Source organism: Medicago sativa, chromosome 6, assembly GCF_051527215.1.
Source record: "Medicago sativa cultivar Bolivia chromosome 6, Bolivia_mono, whole genome shotgun sequence".
Lineage (NCBI taxonomy): Eukaryota > Viridiplantae > Streptophyta > Magnoliopsida > Fabales > Fabaceae > Medicago > Medicago sativa.
In genome coordinates, this window is record NC_140754.1 from 33,552,825 (window position 1) to 33,571,243 (window position 18,419).

The 18,419-nt window shown below is 33.1% G+C and overlaps 1 protein-coding gene across 1 annotated transcript; it reads right to left on the reverse strand.

The window, feature by feature from the left end:
* Positions 1 to 11,940: 11,940 nt before the first annotated feature.
* On the reverse strand, positions 11,941 to 13,168 carry LOC146914664 (FBD-associated F-box protein At4g10400-like). The gene is made up of 2 exons (XM_085721111.1): positions 12,302 to 13,168; positions 11,941 to 12,219 (listed from the first exon to the last, which is right to left on the reverse strand). The coding sequence occupies exons 1-2, from the start codon at positions 13,166 to 13,168 to the stop codon at positions 11,941 to 11,943; spliced, it is 1,146 nt and encodes a 381-aa protein (XP_085577237.1).
* Between the last annotated feature and the right edge of the window lie 5,251 nt (positions 13,169 to 18,419).

Here is an 18,419-nt window from a genome sequence, read left to right on the forward strand (position 1 = left end):
TGTGTGATTTCTTACCTAATTAAATTATATTGCTTATTAGATCTACAAAACCAGTTTATATTTTTGTAATAACTACAAATCAGGAGCATTAAAACCTCAGGATCCCTTTGATATGATTTAGTCTTTTGTTTCTTTAAATCTGGAAGTTGCATCATACCAACTTGATTTTGTATTGATTACTGCTGGTTATATCTTCTGTCTTAATTGGTCTTGTTTGGTTGGTTGAAGTTGCTTCAGAAATTCTCTCATTGACATTTCACTCTCCCTGTCCATAGTAGAGTTGTAGGTTATTGTGGAGAGATGCTAAGGAGGTTCAGTTTCTTATCAAACATGTTCAATTTGAATTTGATGTCGTTTAGAGGAATGAGAATTTGATGTCATATTTGAGTCTTGATGCTGTGTTTTGAAGTTATTAAGTTTCTTATCAATTTTTATCAATGTATTGTATTAATAAAAATGCATACTATCTATCTAATAATCATTCCCTAAAAGAAATATCTATCTAATTAAAAAACAATTTTAAAACGTTTTTTAAAATTATTTTAATTATTAAATTTTAATATTTTGATTTTTTAAACAATTAAAAAACTTTTTTTTTTTAAATTTCGTTCGCATTTTGCCAGGGGTTAACCCCTGGCAATTTCCCTAGCATATGGTTTGAAAATGACTGATGTCAACACCTGCAAAAGCCTGCATACGGCTGAAAAGTCTGCATTGAGACTGACACATTTTGCCAGGAGCTAAAGCCCTGGCAGGTTCATTTGCGATGAGCAGATTTGCTGGTGATTCTGCTCCTGGCAAAACTCCTGGCAAATGTCCATTTGCCAAGGCTTTCTGCATTTTGCCAGGGCTTCTGCCCCTGGCAAATTACCAGATTTCTTGTAGTGAACCCCTATTTTAAACTCTTACCTACGGCGTTTGGAAGGTAGAAAGAAAAAAAAAATTGTTTCAGATATTTGTCTTAGTTGTACGACACGATTTTTATGAGTGTTATATAGGTGTTGGACACCGGTCCAATGAGTGTTGAAGTAAAGTGAAAAACAATTTTATTTAGGACACTTATCTTAGTCCGACACATTGCGTACGAGTGTCATAGGAGTGTCCGACACCGACGTGTGTCGCCTTGTCCTAGAGGTGTCCAAGCTTCATACGTAAGTAGTGCTTGTCTGTGACTCAACACTTTATACCAGTGGAATGTGGACTTTGGGAACCTTTCTGATCAATTAACTTCTGCCTAATCTTGATTCAGAAGTTATACCCGAAGAATTAAGTTTGGAAACACTGGAATGCTTTCCAAAGTAGTCTCTTGTGCGTCCTCTATGCATAGAAACTCAAAATCAATTGCACTGATTTCAGCTCTAACCAACCTAGCCAGGGATATGGAATTAAACCTTTCTAATGCACTGTTTTCGTAGCGTTCGTTATATAAAATTCGATAAGTCCTCAAATATTCTAGGTTAGGAGAAGCATTAAGAAGTTGTTGGAGAACGTTCTGATTTTTAAAATGAACAAGTATTAAATGTAGGGTTTTGAGCGACGGAAGATCACCACACAAATTTTCAGCTTCAACTTGTAACATCTCAAGTTTGAGAACAACTAGGCTTTGACACGTGAAGATTGTGTCATTCAAGATGTGTCTATTCATGAGGAGATGAAATTCCTCAATACATCGTCGTTTAGCGGCTTCTACCCATGCATCGAAGATGTGATCACTTAACACAAAACGACACTTAAGGCTAAAAGTTTTGATGGATTGGTCTGAGAGACGAGGAGAGAGCATGAGTGTATCAATAAAACCACAGAAACGATTGAAGGCGTCGTAGTCTTGTAGGGTATCATCATCTAAGAGGAGAATGGCGAGTGAGTGGAAAAGTGGGGTCCACCGCTTCGAAAGAACGGTGGTAGTGAAACCTAGAATATGTGACATAATAATTCATCAGGTAAGTCACTGATTCTATCCATCTTCATTGAGTCTTCCATCGTTGAGAGAGAGAGAAGAGTACCAAAGTAGGGTTTGCGATGCCTGGTGGAGGTAACTTTTGTTCTTTACCGAAAGTAGGGTTATCTTTTTTGTTTTATTTTAACCAACAAAGCCGCTAACAAATTTTCTTTTCAATTAACACCAAATTTTTATTTTTTTTGTCCCATGAGCTTAAGGACAATACATAATATACATGCAAGGTTCGGGGTTCGAACCCCGGACCTATGTTTTGAAACCCGGTTTTTTTTTTTCAATTAAACCTACCAACAAACTCATGAGAAATAAAACAAAAAGGGTTAATTGTTTAAATTGACCCCTGAAAAATGATCTCGTAAAATAAAATATACATATTCTAACCATGTAATTTTGAAACTTCTTATTTTTGACCCTATAATTTACATGTGCTCCAAAAAAGTGATATAGAGATTGAATTTTTTCTTTATTTTTTTCAAGAATCTATAGGATGTTCAAACATATAGCTTTACACAATTAATTATATTTTTCCGACTAAGACGAATTTATTATGAATTTCATAATTATGAATTTTTTTAATAATTCATAATTAATTTGTATCTCGTTTAAAAACTTCCAAATTTGATGGTGAAGACTCTTATCATATATTAACAATGCCTACAAAATTAGAGAATATAATTTGACCCGTGAGTATACGTTTACTCAGAAAAAATAATTCAATTTCGCACATTTTGGTTGAAAAATAAAAATAAATTGAAATGTCTGTGAAATGTTACGAAACATTGCATGTCCTTCTCATGTATTTCTATAGATGTCTTTGAAAACAATAAGCTCAATTCGATTTCTAGTTTGGGGTTTTTATTATTTTGTTTTTTTTATTTTCAGTTTTTGGCTCTTTAATAATTCATATATGCTTGAAAAAATCATGACAAAATTCAACCTGTAAATATTTTGAAGGCCCGCTTCATAGTACGTGGTGGGGCATGTTGGTTTATTGGTACGGGTCACTCTTTGTCAATACTTGATGAACCTTGGTTGTTGAATGGGGACCGCATAGATGGAAATATTATGGGTGCAAACTTTGTGAGGGATTTTTGTGTGAGTAGTTTGATGCATGTCTCGACCAAGGGTTGGAACCAGGAAGTGATTCAACATGTGTTTAGTCCTGATAAAGCTGACTCTATTATTCGAACACCGTTACTTGATCAGGTGGTGTATGGCATGTTAATCTGGAAAGCTGAGAAAAATTGTTTATATTCCGTCAAGAGTGCTTATAGACTGTGTGCAGAAGATTTGGTAGATGTTTCGCACCTTCAAAGGCCAGGATTTTGATTTGTTATTAGGAGACTGAAAGTTCCGCGAAAAGTAAAGAATTTGATTTGGCGAATGTGTCGTGGGTGTTTTCCTACCCGAGTTCGGCTTGTAGATAAAGGACTGCAATGTCCCACAAGTTGTGTGAGTTGTGGTGGCTTGCATGAGGACCTTGCACATATTTGATTTGAGTGCCCTTTTACTATGCATGATTGGCGTAAGATTGATCTTTGGAATGGGGTTCACAAGGTCTTTCTCGAAAAGAATTTAACAGTTGATACCAATTTTGAATTGTTACATCAGCTTTCGCAAGATCTTGGTCAACGATTTGCAGCTGTCCTTTGGAGCCTTGGGAAGCATAGAAATCTCAAACTTTGGCAAGATGCCATAGAAACATGTGCTCATGTAGTTGATCGAGCTTGTCACCTTACGGAAGATTGGCATGCAGCTAACTCTACTCTTCCAGTAGCTAGTCGAAACAACATTCCAATAAATTCAGTTCGTAATTATCAGACGACAACAATAACACCGATAAGACAAGGCAATTTAGTTACAACTCGAATTTCCTCTTCTTCAACAACAACTTGTGATATGGCTTCAGACAGGTGGCAGCGTCCACAGCGAGGGCATCTGAAATGTAATGTTGATGCTTCATTTTCGGATCTGTTGAATAGAAAAGGTATTGGAATATGTATATGTGATGATGACTGGCTCAAACTATCCCACTCTCTCCGGTGTATTTTGTTGTTGTGGGAGAAGCCTTGGGTTTATTCCACACCTTACAATGGCTAAGTGACATGCAATTTGACGACGTCGATGTCATCTTGGATTCAAAGATCACAATGGACGCCTTCCACCATCGTCGAGTTGATGCATGAGTCTTTTCAACACAAACTTCTCAAACTAAGGTCGAGTTCAACAGACGACAAGCAAATGAGGTAGCTCACACCCTTGTCGGCATTGCCGCATTAACCGCTAGTCCCAAAGCATACTCCTTTTCTTTAAGGAAAAAAATATATTTTAGGGTAAAAAAATAATAAGGATCTCAAATTTCAGGGTTATAATGTGTTTTTTTATTTAACATTATCAATATGATTTTTATTATCATTGCAAGAGGTAATATACATATCAATATGATTTTTATTAGATTGAAGGAAATTCACAATGATTATATCATTCCATAAGACTACTAAACCCGCTGATCTACTACTATTATTCACATCACAATCAATTAGAAAAAAATTGGATAAAGGACCACACACTAAGGAGGACTTAGCTTTAGAGTCTGAGGCTTTTAGTCTAGTTTCCATTAAAAAACCAAAATCTGGACAATTGACTTTGAGGATCTTTTTTAAAGCTCTAATTGCAGTAGGGTTCCCAAGCCCTCTGCAATTCCAAGAGAGAACTTTCATTGAGATTGGCTGGCCTTGTTTGCAAGGCCTGCCATAGTGATGTCAGGTGTAGAATCCATCATGAGTTGCACTGCTTGGTCCCCTTTGTCTGTCACTTTACTCTTTAGAGAGTTGTTTTCTGCTGAGTCTGAATACCTGTGGTTTCTTCTTGCATATAGTCGGGGCATGCCCATAATGTTCCTTTGATTTTGTTGCTGAACCATCTGATGCATAGTTGGGGCATGCCCAGTTTTGTTGAGAGGAGTAGATGGGGATGCCTGATGCTGATGAGCTGGGATGGTGGTTTGAGGGCTTTTTTTATTAATGTTCATGGCAACCATTTTGTCTAGAAGACCTTTAGGGATAGGGCTAAAATGACCCCCACTTAAGGATTTTAAGGGGTTGCTCCTGAAAGTCTTTTCTGGTCTTTCAATTAGCCTTCTGCCATAGCTTTGAGATCTGAGCTAGGCGCCTCTCGGGTTTACCCCTCCTTCAAAACCAGTAGCTATGTTCTTGCAGTTATCTTGGTTGTGACCAACTAGGCCACAATCAAAGCAAAACATTGGTAGGTTTTCATATCTGAAATCTACCCATGTGATGCCATCAAGATCATTCCCAATGTACATGCCTACTATGATGAGATTATTTATGTTAAAAAGAACCTTAACTTTGACCACCTTAGCATTCTCTAAAAACTCATAAATCCCTACATCCAAAAGTGACCCCCGTTGACTGCCCATTTCTCGCCCCATAGTGGGTGATTTGTAGTGAAGGGGTAAGCCCTAAAATTGGATCCAAGGAGGGACATTAGTGAAATCCAGAGAGTTGAGATCCAAATTTCTAGACCACCACCCATGCAAAGCATGCCAACAGTTCCTGATTAACGAAGGACTACCTTTGAGGATTTTTTGAAAGTCTTCCTCTTTATCCATCTTAATTTGGAGAAGTTTTCCTTCCAATTCATTAATTTTGAGACCCAAAGGTTTACACCATATTCCAGAAAGGGTACTATAGAGAACCTGAGAGGGAATATCTTTTTCTGCTAGAATTTTTCCGATAATGATGTTATTGCAATGGTTGATGCTATCTTGGACATGTGTTTCTTTGTAGTAGAAGAAAGGATCACCGTTGGTATCTTCTAGCATGTTTTCTTGATTCTACTGATTGTGTTCTTGTGCAGGTGGCTGATAATCATTCCCTGGGCATTGAGATTGAGAATCTCCCTTCGTGCCTTCTTCTGCTTGCTGTTGTGGTTGGTAATGAGTAAAGAAACCCATCTGGTTAGGAGGGGGAATTTACACCTTTTGAATCTTGTATGGCCGTAGGTTGTTGTTGTTTCCTTGAGAGAGTGATTCTGATGAAAGGTTGTCTGAGATAACACCCTAGTTTTTTTCTTGTGCCATGGTCAGAGAAAAGGTAACAGGAAGGGTAAAAGAAAGATCAGGAGAGAAAGAAAAGTGGCAACCTCCAGAAAGATGGCGAGCAAAAGGATGGAGAGAGAAAAAGGGGGAAAACAAAAGTGAAGAAATGGTAAAGATGAGGAGAAAACCCAAGAAGAGAAAATCACCAAACGGTGCAAGATCAGCCACAGAAGGCAAACAAAGGTTAAAGCAAAAAGGGAAGGGATACTAGGATAGAGAAGGAAGATTATGTGTTGAGGGTGGAAATGATAATCATCTTGCGATGAAGGTGGAGAAATGGAGGTTTCTTGGAGCGATTTACCAATCAAAGAGTGTGTTGAAAAGTGTGTGCGCGTGTGTTTTTTTTTTTAAATGTGTTGAAAAGTGTTTGTTAAAATGTGTGTTGTTAGCATTTCACAAAATATTTTGATTTTGAATGAAATTATATGTATAGATAATAAATATTTTGCACTTTCATATTGTAACAAACTATACTTATATTTTTCAATGATATTAACAATATAACAAATATAATATAAATTCTTCCTTTAAACAAAATATGATATAAATTCTTAATCTATTTATACTATATATAAAGAAAATAACCCTTTTTATCTCTTTTGGGCTGACTTTTTCTTTTCCAAAAATGTCATCAATTTTCAATACAAATAAGACATGTGACAAATAGATAAGAATAAATTTAAATATTAAAAAATATGACAAACACGATATTAATATAGATGTTTGATTTGTTTTTCCTTTACGATTTAAAAAGTGTAACAAACTAATTGAGTATATTAATACTTACTTTTTCATTATACCTATTATACCTTTAAACAACTTTCTCTATAATAAAGGTTTTTGTTGGTGTCATTAAAAAAATAACAATGTAGATTATATTTTTTTTGTTATATTGTTGGTGTTATTGAAATAGATAATCATAGTTAGTTTGCTTTGTTATAACTTGAAACCAACAAACATTTATATTTTTAGTTTTAATCAAAATCAAAATTTCATAAAATAAGAAAAACACCGTTCAAAATTTTCAAATGTTAACGCAATAAATAAGAGCGGAAAGACAGACACATGAGTGCTCGTTTTTTCGCTAGTATCTTATAATTACACCAACAAAATAACATTCTTTTTCCAAATTTGTTTAAGGATATAATTTAAAGTGAAAAAACTTGTCTAAAATCATGTATATTCTCTTTATATTTACTAGCGAAAAGACGGACACTTTTTTTATTACGCTAACATTTGAAAATTATGAATGATGTTTTTTATATGAAATTTTGATTTTGATTAAAAGTAAAAATATTAATGATTTTTGAATTCATATTATAACAAATCAAACTAACCATGATTATCTATTTCAATGACACCACTAATATAACAAAAAAAATATAATCTACAAAGTTGTTTAAAGGTATAATTGAGATAATGAAAAAGTAAGTATATATATAATCATTTAATTTGTTACACTATAAAAGAAAAAGACTGAACATATATATATATATATATTTATCTATTTTTACGTGTGTTATTTGAATTGAATATTAAGGGCATTTTCGGAAAGAGAAAAAGTCAGCCCAAAAATGCTAAAAGAGGTTATTTTTTTTATATATAGTATAGAATAGATACATAATATATATACTAGCGAAAAGATGGACTCTCACGTGCTAGTCATCCAAGACCATGCATCTACAACCTTACAGATAAGTCAACTCTTTACCATTTGAGTCAACCTTCATTCGCTTTCCAATTTTAATTCCAGCTACAAAGAATACATTGCACAATGCTTGAATGCAATTATAGTCCATTTATTTTTAATTAGTGATTTTGATTCTAATATTTTTAAAATTAATGTTTGATCTCCCAATTTATATTTTTTTTTTCACTTGTGTATTTTGTTTGTGGTTGAAAGTGATATGATTATTTGAAAACTTAGTTGATGTCTAAGTAGATTTTCATTTAACAAATAATTTTATTTCATTAAAATAAATATTAATCTATAAAACAAAAGTAACTAAATTTGAATATATCTTTTTGTTGACGTCTAAAATGTATTTCAAAGGTATACTGAAAAAAAGTAACTAAATTTGAGTTAAGACACGGTCTAGATGGATTTTCGCTTAATAACTCATTCATTTTATCAATTCAATTGCTACATAAACATCACCGTTACAACCTCTAGTTACTGAAGATAAATTAATCTAGAAAGCAGAGAAGAATGGTATGTACTCGGTGGGCAGTGTCTATAGTATTTGTGTTACTGGACTTGCAAAAAACTCTCATAGCAACTTATTTGGAGGTTAAAAGTATCCCCAAATATTAAGAATCATGTTTGTCGGGGTTGTTTTCCTACCAGAGCTCGTTTAAGTACTAGAGGTATGCATTGTCCCATTAATTGCGTGCATTGTGATAGCAATTATGAAGAGAAAATTCATGTCTTTTTAGAGTGTCCCAGTGCTATGCATATTTTGCGTAATCCTCATCTTTGGGACAAGATTGATCGAGCTCTTAGACAAAATTATAATATGGACACCGTTGTCTTTACTATGATCTCCACTCTTGACCCTTCTCAAAGTGCTCCTTTTGGTACAATTATGTGGAGCATTTGGAAGCGAAGGAACCTAAAGTTATGGCAACACAAAGATGAGACAAATGATCAAGTTATGATTAGAGCAACGACTTTCTTAGAAGCCTGCAAAGTCACACAAATCATTAGAAACGCAGGTGGAACAACTTCAACCGTATCTCATCAAGAGCCAAGCAGACATATATAATTTGATTGGAAAGACTAGCGAGGGGTAGGTACAAATGCAATATTGATGCCTCCTTCTCCTCCTCACTTAACCGAGTTGGTATTGGAGTGTGTATTAGTGATGATGCTGGTGACTTTGTGTCTGCACGAACTGAGTTGGTATTGGAGTTAGGATAGGAGAAGCAGTTGGGTTACATACGGCGCTGCAATGGGTATCAGTCCTACACTTTGTTAAGGTTGACTTTGTTTTAGACTCAACTGGTCGTGCATTCCTTTCATACAGAGGTATTATTACTGCCTGTAGACAGATATTTAAGGATAGTTTTCATTTGACATAGTCTCTTGATGCTCTTACAGGTAAATATTGGAAGAGGTCATGAATTCCTTTAGAATTAACACTAACATTTTCATCTACAATTTCTCTATGTTTGTGTACGTGTATTAAATTTAAATATTATTACACACCATTATAGTTTATGAATATTTGCAGCAAGATGGTTTCGTGGTGTAGTTGGTTATCACTTATCACATCAGGCTAACACACCATTATAGTTTATGAATTTTCATTTTTCGTTTTGTTTTTGTTCTCTGTTTTTACAACTGCTATGATCGTAGTTATTTTGTCGGTTGGAGGAAATGTTTCATGGATCTTCTTCCTTGATTTGGTCATTGTCTTTGCTTAAGAACAAGACATTGTCATTGCATTTCTGCTGAAGCAACAATTGGTTTCAAGCAAATTAAAAAGGCAATCATTTTAGACTAACTGCAATTGGTGATATCTGCTGTTTTCTATTCTTAGCATCATTAAGATTTAGGCTATTGACTAAAGGCTATTCTTAAATGTACAAAACAAGGGGACACTCTCAAGTCTCAACAGCTTGGAATGGACACTGAGGATGGATACAGCTCTTGCTTCACATAAAAAGACTGGAAGCTATACCAATAAGATGATGGTACACCCAATGAAAATGTATATGTTGAACAACCAAAGGGGGTGATTGTTCAATTTGTTGTTATTTCAATTTGGATGGGTTGACATTAATGATTTTTAAATGGGATTATGATGGAAAATTCGTCCCTTTGTTTACTCATTATTTGAATTGCGATTTTGGTGGCAATCCCTTCTCTTGTTTGGATTGAATTTTTCTTTCTGTAGGGTTTTAGGAATCAACCTAATTGTGGATTAGCTTCAAAATCTGTGGGGCAAATTCACCCATTGTTTATTGCTGGCTTTCTGATTGATCAGCATTTGTTCTAACTGTTGATGTTGTATAGGGATGTATTGTATCAGAGAGTTGATCAACCCCTATTTTAAACTCTTATCTACGGTGTGTGGAAGGAAGAGAGATAAAAAATTATTTTTCAGATATTTGTCTCAGTTGTTCGTCACGATTGGTATGAGTGTTATATAGGTGTCGGACACCGGTCCAAAGCGTGACGAAGTAAAGTGAAAAACAATTTTATTTAGTACATTTTTCTTAGTTATCCGACACATTTCGTACGAGTGTTATAGTGACCGACAACGACGTGTGTCTCCTTGTCCTAGAGGTGTCCAAACTTCATAGGTAAGTATTGCTTGTTGGGACACTCTGAGCCATAGAAATATATCCGGATACGATCGTACTGAGAATTAAGCACCTGAAGAAGTAAGTATTGCATGTCTGTGACTCAACACTTTATACCAGTGGAATGTACATTGTGGGAACCTTTCTGCCTAATCTTGATTCAGAAGCTAAACATGTTACATTTCTAGTAGCACATAACCATTTCTCTTTCTACATTAATACATGGATGATTAATATGATTAACACAACAGTGCTTCATTCACCTAATTACAAATATTAAAAGGACATCATCTGCTAGAACCTTGCCCAAACCAACCTGAAATTGTTAATGATATGAACAATTTAATACCGAAATTGTCTTAACATCTGTTTGATTCCGCATTGGCAACCATTAAATGCACGTTTGGAACAGTCAAACGTGGTTTGACTTCCATCATAGAACAATTTACGTTTAACTCACTTTTAACCAAACACACAGTCTTCCATAATAACAGATTAGGATCTACTGCATACTTTAAATAACATTCTTATAGAGGAGGAACTTGATAGTAAACATAGTTCCAATCAAGTTTCTCACATGTTATAACACTAGTTTCTGAATTCTAATACATAAAGTTATGCACAAGCAAACTGTACATAAACAAGTTTTATATCTGAAAATAATCATGAAAATTTTTAAAAAAAAATAAAAATATCACAAACAGTATATTTAAATCCATGCATATAAATCAATATTCCTCACTTAGAGAGACCACTTTGTTACTTTGTTAAGAGTTTCATAAAATAATTAACAACTGTTATAAAACATTTTTAGTTGAAAATCATGACAGATGACAAGTGATACAAGTTGTTAAGAATCCAGTGTTTATAAGTGTGGGCAGTCCTTACCTCACATGTTGGTTTTGCATGGTTGTGCTAGGGCCAACCGCAAATTCTAAGAAGCCAAATTCTAAGGAACCATAGCCAATTAAATATGAAAAAACCAACCAAAACAGGAAACACAATAAACCATGATCTTGAGTGTTCAAATGTTGCTACTTATATGTTACATTATTTGTGCAATTTTTATGTTTCAAAATCAATTATTAAAAGCAAGTAAACAGGAACTGAAAATTAAAACGATTCAGACATATATGCTACATTACTTGTGCAGTTCTAAATTTAGAAAACTATAATAGTTATGTTGAAGCTTGCTGTATCTCAATATTATACAACAAACTGACACATAATCAATGAAAACAAAATACTAAATGCAAAAATAGGAATCATAAATTTCTTATGCATCAATGAAAGAGCTACTCGTTGAGTAAACCTACACTGATGTAACGAAGTAACTAATAAAATTACTTGGAACAATTCTCACTTTCAATGCAATACAGAAAAATAAAAGTAAAAGCACCCAAACAGAATTGTTATCGATCCACAATGGTAGTCCATCCTAGAATACATCAATACTAAAGACCATCATCCCCGCTAATTTTACTAGAAGACTAAATGGTTGCATATCATACGAATAGAAACTAATGAAAAACATTGAAACTTCTAGTAACGACTTTTACTTAAATGAAAGTTTACATGCAGGAGATATCCTAGGACCAGAGGACAATTCTTCTATAATTTGACTCCTTTCCAAAAGCATTTCCTTTGAGGAGTTAGTAGTTACGTCGATTGTCATATCTTGTAAAAGCCTCGCATTCTGCAAAATATATGATGCAAATCTAAGATTCCTTGCAAATCCTTCAAAGTTTAAAATTGTACAGGATCTGAGGTGAGACGAAACACACTCGGGAACCGAATTTGGGTACTTCCATTCCTTGGATGAGCTGGAGCTCCTCTGTCAAAAAAAGAAAAGAAACATTTATCAAAATATATGTAAAATAGACAAAATGATTAAACAAATATATTACTCAACAAACCTTTCTAATAAAAAGAATTTGAAGCTTGGGACAATGTTGGAGAAATTGTAGTATGCCATCCCAGCCAGGAAAGAACCAATAAAACTGTAGTTTAATGTGAATTAAGTTTGGAAACATTGGAAAGCTTTTAAAAATAATCCTTTCTGCATCGTATACGGATAGAAACTCAACATTAATAACTACATTATAAGGAACATCTATTGCTCCGATTTCAGCCCTAACAAACCTAGCCAGGGAAATGGATTTAACCCTTTCTAATTCACTGTTTTCGTAATGTTCCTTATATGATATATGATAAGTCCTAAAATCTTCTAGGTTAGGAGAAGCATTAAGAAGTTGTTGGAGAACATTCTGATTTTTAAAACAAACAAAACTCAAATGTAGGGTTTTGAGCTTTGGAAGATCAACACATAAATTTTCAGCATTGAATTGTAACATATCAAGTTTTAGAACAACTAGGGTTTGACATGTGAAAATTGTATCATTCAAGATGTTCCAATTCATGAAGAGATGAAGTTCCTCGATACAGCGTTGTTTGGTGGCTTCTACCCATGTATCGAAGATGTGGCAATCAGAATCTCTGAACAGAAAACTACACTTAAGGCTAAATATTTTGATGAATTGGTTTGACAGACGAGGAGAGAGCAAGAGTGTATCTATAAAACCACAGAAACGATCGAAGGTGTCGTAGTCTTGTACGGTTTTATCGTCGAAGCGGAGAACGGTGAGTGAGCGGAAAAGTGGGGCCCACCGCTTTGAAAGAACTCTGGTGGTGAAAGCTATTTTTGTGGGAAGAAACGAGAGTATGTGACATAATAATTCATTAGGTAAGTCACTGATCATATCCATCTTCCTTGAGTCTTTCATCGTTGAGAGAGAGAGAAGTAGCAAAGTAGGGTTTGAGAAGCGTTGTGGTGGAAGAGATATATATACAAGAAATTCTTGTGTGTGTATAAAGAAAAGAAAATGACTCTTTCTAGTTTCACCCCATATAATCATAGTTACACCCAAATTTATTAAATTTTTTACAATAATACCAAAATTACCCTCTTCTTCTAAATTTCTAAACACCCTTCTTTTACTATCATTCTGAACCCTCACCCCTTTTTCACCCACAAACCACCATGGATATGCAATCAATACCTACTAAAATCGTCAATTGAATCAACATCTCTTCCATTGATACGTACTCGATTAATACAAGTAAGTGAATTTCATAAATTTCTTCGAGTTTCTGTTTATCGTTTGCTCTATGATTTATGGATGTTTATAGTTGTTGTTAATTTCACGTTTGTCTATCTACATCGATTTGTTTGATTTAAGTTTACGTAGAAAGGTAACGTAATTTAAGTTTACATATAGGTCTCACGTGAATTTAGTTTACGTACATATTCTAAAAAGGAATAACATACACCTAAACTCAGTTTACTTGGTGTATGTAAACTCAGTTTACATAAACTATGTAAACTCAGTTTACATGGTGTATGTAAACTCAGTTTACATAAACTACGTAAACTGAGTTTACATGAACTAAAACTCAGTCTTAACTTACTTATGTAAATTCAGTTTACACAGTGTATGTAAACTTAGTGTATGTAAACTCAGTTTACTTAACTCATGTAAACTGAGTTTACATGCACTACGTAAACTGAGTTTACATACACTATGTAAACTGAATTTACGTATACATAATTAATGTGCAGTGAACATGAATAAAGGGTATATTAGTAACTTTGGGGTGTAACTTGGATTATTTGGGGTGTGGGTAGTATCTGTCAAAGAAAATAACATATTTTGGTTCGGTTTACTTTTTTTCTTCCCAAAATTACCCTCACCTTTTATTACATATAGCACATATAAAAATAGATAAGATTAAATTTAAATTCAAATATTAAAATAAAAGTGTAACAAATAAGAGTATATATATGTCCTGATTTTTTACCTCTATCCTTTAAAAGGTGTAACAAACTACACGAGCATATCTATACTTACTTTTTCATTATTCTAATTATATCTTTAAATAATTTTTTTAAATAAAAATTGTTGTTCTGGTCATTAAAAAAATATTTAGATTTTTTTTTTTGTTATCTTGTTTGGTTTGTTATAACTAGCAACAGACCCGTGCTAAGCACGGGGCCCGTGCTCCGCATGGGCTGATCCTTAAATCGCGATTTATGCGTCAAAACTCATTTACAATATTATTTACATTGAGAAATAATAAAAAAATTATTGATAAAGATGAAGATAATAATAAAAACATTGAAATAGTTGTTATTAAATAATATAAAGTGGTAGACTAAAAATATGTGAAACTAATATAAATAATAAAATCACAATAATGATAACGGGGACGTTAATAAACCCCGTGATTTTTATATATCACTGAAAATTATTTGTAATTTTTTTAGCATTTTTTTATTTTTATATGAATTTATAAACAATGAATATGCATATCGTGCAAGAATCTTATATCAAATTATAATTAGTATATTATAATTACTCCCACTATTATTTAGAAGATGCAATTAGGCATGACAATGAGGCGAGTGGGGATAGGTTTTATCTTCCCCGTCCCCATACCCTACTACCATATACTTACCCGTTATCCTACCCATACCTAACGGGGATAAGAAATCAAATCTCATCACCGTCTCCGACGGGTTCGGGTATCCCAGCCTCATCCTCGCAATGGATAATTTTTTTAATAAAATAAAAGTATTTTTCTGCCTCAGACGCAATGTTGCAATGCATTATCCTGAAGATAATGCATTGCAACATGTGTTATATGTGCTATTTTTAATCTTATCTATTTGTTACAACTAATGATTTGTACAACAATATTAGTTTGTGTCTGATTAATTAGAGAGTAACGTTTGTCTTGTGTTTTTTTATATAGTCATTCTTTGAAAGGATATAATGATTAATAATGAATAACGATTAAAAATAATAATTTTATAATATGATATTAAGATAAACCGAAAAACGTATGTAAATCATTTATACAAAAGAAGTAATCTTGAAGATATGTAATTTTATGTAAAGTAGTTGTATTTCTCATAATAAATACTAACCCCGTGTATAATTTATAAATGAGAAAGATTTTGTAACTCTCTCAAAGTTATGTTAGTTGTGCTCATTCAATTGGATATACTTGAATAAATTTAGATGTAAAAACATGTATCAGTGAGAAATAGTCCTACGATTTTTTTGTCCAAAAAAGTCCTGTGTTTTTTTTCTTTTTTATTTACTCTTTTTTCCGTGTTTTTTTAAGTATCGGTATAAAACGTTTCTCCTATATTTTTTATATTATTCATAAGTGAAATGTATTTATTAATGTTTTTTATTAGAAACACACAATGAGATAAAATCACATGTGCGTCATATAGTTTATTTATAGTAAATGTAAATTAAATATATGACAAATTTATTACGAATTAAAAAAACGTCATTCAATAATTTATAGATATTTTTATCATGATAAAAACCACCTCTTTAGGTCCTTTGGCCCTCTTTTGTACAAAAAAAAAACACCTCTTTAAAAAGAACAATTCCGAACCCGTTTTGTTACAAATTAAAATAAAAGTGATTTTGATATCTATTATTTAAGAGAATTTACAAAACAAACCATGATTTATTTTGTTTGGTTATTGTAATTAAAATCACATGTTTTAAATAATTTAATTTGTTTGGATACAACATTAAAAAAATGGTTTTCTTGTTACAAAACTACATCAACTTTAATAATTAAAAAATGGTTTTTTTGTTACAAAACTACATCAACTTTAATAATTAGAGAAAGATTAACTTTAATAATTTGAGAAAGATAATAGATTGTAAATTGTTTTTAACTCTTTAGATATTTAGAAGTTTAATTATAGAAAAATTTATTTTGATTGGGATTAAGATTTCGTTTGTTTGTTCTTTAAAGTTAGAGTGTTTTTTTTTTGGTACAAAGTTAGAGTGTTTTATCAAGTGAGTTTGTTTTAATTTGTTTTTAAGAGAGAAAATATAGGAGGAGGTTGAAGCAAAAGACATGTTTTTAAGAGAGAAAATATAGGAGGATGTAAGATTGTATTTTTGGTACACATTAAGTTTCATAATTAGAGAATAGATAATTAAAAAATAAAAGATTAAGTTCGTTTGTTATTTAAAAAAAGATTAAGTTAGTGTGTTTTATCGAGTGAGTTTGTTTTAGTTTCTTTATAAATGAAAAAAAATAGAGGGAGATTGAAACAAAAGACACAAAAGGATATAATTTTGATGACGTGTCAAAAAATTAAGAAGGGGTAGGATTGTATTTTTGGTAGACATTAAGTTTCATAATTGATTAAAGAATAAGTCTGGCTACAACCTTATCAGAGAATGGGTTCAACACAAGGAACAAGGATCCTCCAACACTACTAGTATGCAAAAACTGTGGAAAACAGTATGGTCCCTTAACACCATACCTAGACACAAGGATTTCCTATGGAGAGTTCTCAATGAAAGCAGTGCCTGTAAGACAACAATTACACAACAAAGGATTGACACTCGACATGTTTTGCCCCAGGTGTGTCAATAAAATTGAAACTCTAAACCACAGTTTTATGGAATGTTCGTATGCTAGAAAAGTATGGTTTGGTTCAACTCTCAATATCAAGTTCCCTGATCACACTGAATATAACTTCACTGATTGGCTCCTAAATCTTTTCCTCACACAAGATAATAACACTCTTATTTATACTGCTTCCCTCCTCTACAACATATGGTATGCGCGAAATAAATACATTTTTGAGGAAAGAAGCATCAGCGAGGAAGAAGTAATAGCAAACATCAGCAAAAATATTCAAGAGTACAACACATGCAATTCTATTATTTCCAGATCACAAATGTGTCAAAATACTAGATCTCACCCTCAAGCAAAACAAGACAGAAAAACAATTTGGAAGAAGCCCGAACCAAATTTCTATAAAATCAACACAGATGCATGTTTAGCTGAAGACCAAACCTGGGGTTTAGCAGTTGTTTGTCGCGACGAAACCAGAAGTGTCCTCGCTGCAGCTACATGGAGTCAAAAGGGATTCAAAGATCCAGCATCAGCAGAAGCTTACGGGATGTATTTGGCTATGGACTTCGCTGAGCAGTGCGGGTTCAGGGAGGTGATCTTCGAATCAGACAATGAAATGCTTGTGAAGTCTCTCAAAGCAAAGGAGCAGAACATAAACCTCTATGTCGGCAACATCATCAAAGGGATCAATTTTAGACAGCATAGGTTTAGAAAGGTAGACTTTAGTCATGTGGGTAGGAAGGGGAATGGCCCAGCTCACAAGTTGGCCCATCATGCTTTGTCTGAGCCCAATGAAATCTGGCTGGAGGAAACTCCCTCTTGTATTATGACTGAGGTCCTTAGGGATATGTTTAATCAATAATAAGTCTTCTCCTTTTTGTCAAAAAAAAAATAATTAATTAAAGAATAGATTTGAAAGAAACAAACATTTATATTTATAGTTTTAATCAAAATCAAAATTTTACAAACACCGTTCATAATTTTCAAACATTATTGCAATAAAAAAAAGTGGAAAAGACGAGCACGTGAGTGTCCGTCTTTTCGCTAGTTGAAATAGTTTAGTTTTAAGGAGTTAAAATAGTTGTTATTAAATATTATAAAGTGGTAAACTGAAAATATGTAAAAACATGATAAATAATAAAGAAGGCTTAATTTGCTCTTTTCGTCCCTTAAGTTTTTTTTTTTAGTATCACTTTGGTCCCATAAGTAAAGAAAAGACTATTTGAGTACTTTATTTTTATCTCCGTGACATGTTTTGGTCCCTTCCGTTAGATTTAATAAAAAACGTTAACTGTTTTACACGTGTCATTATGACAATGGCTCTGGACATCATCTTCTTCGTCTATTATCAAAATATTCATCTTTATCAACTAAACCTGGAAGAAGGAAAAAAAACAGAAAAGCTAAAATCAAACATTGAAATTGAAATTCATCATAAAATCAATCCTAATTTCAAAATCAAACCCTCTGAATTCCTAACCCTTTTTCCCCAATTTCAATTTCAGTTTCCTCCAAATTTCTTAAACCCTAATTCCATACCACTGTTACCACTTGATTTTTTTTCTTCCTTTA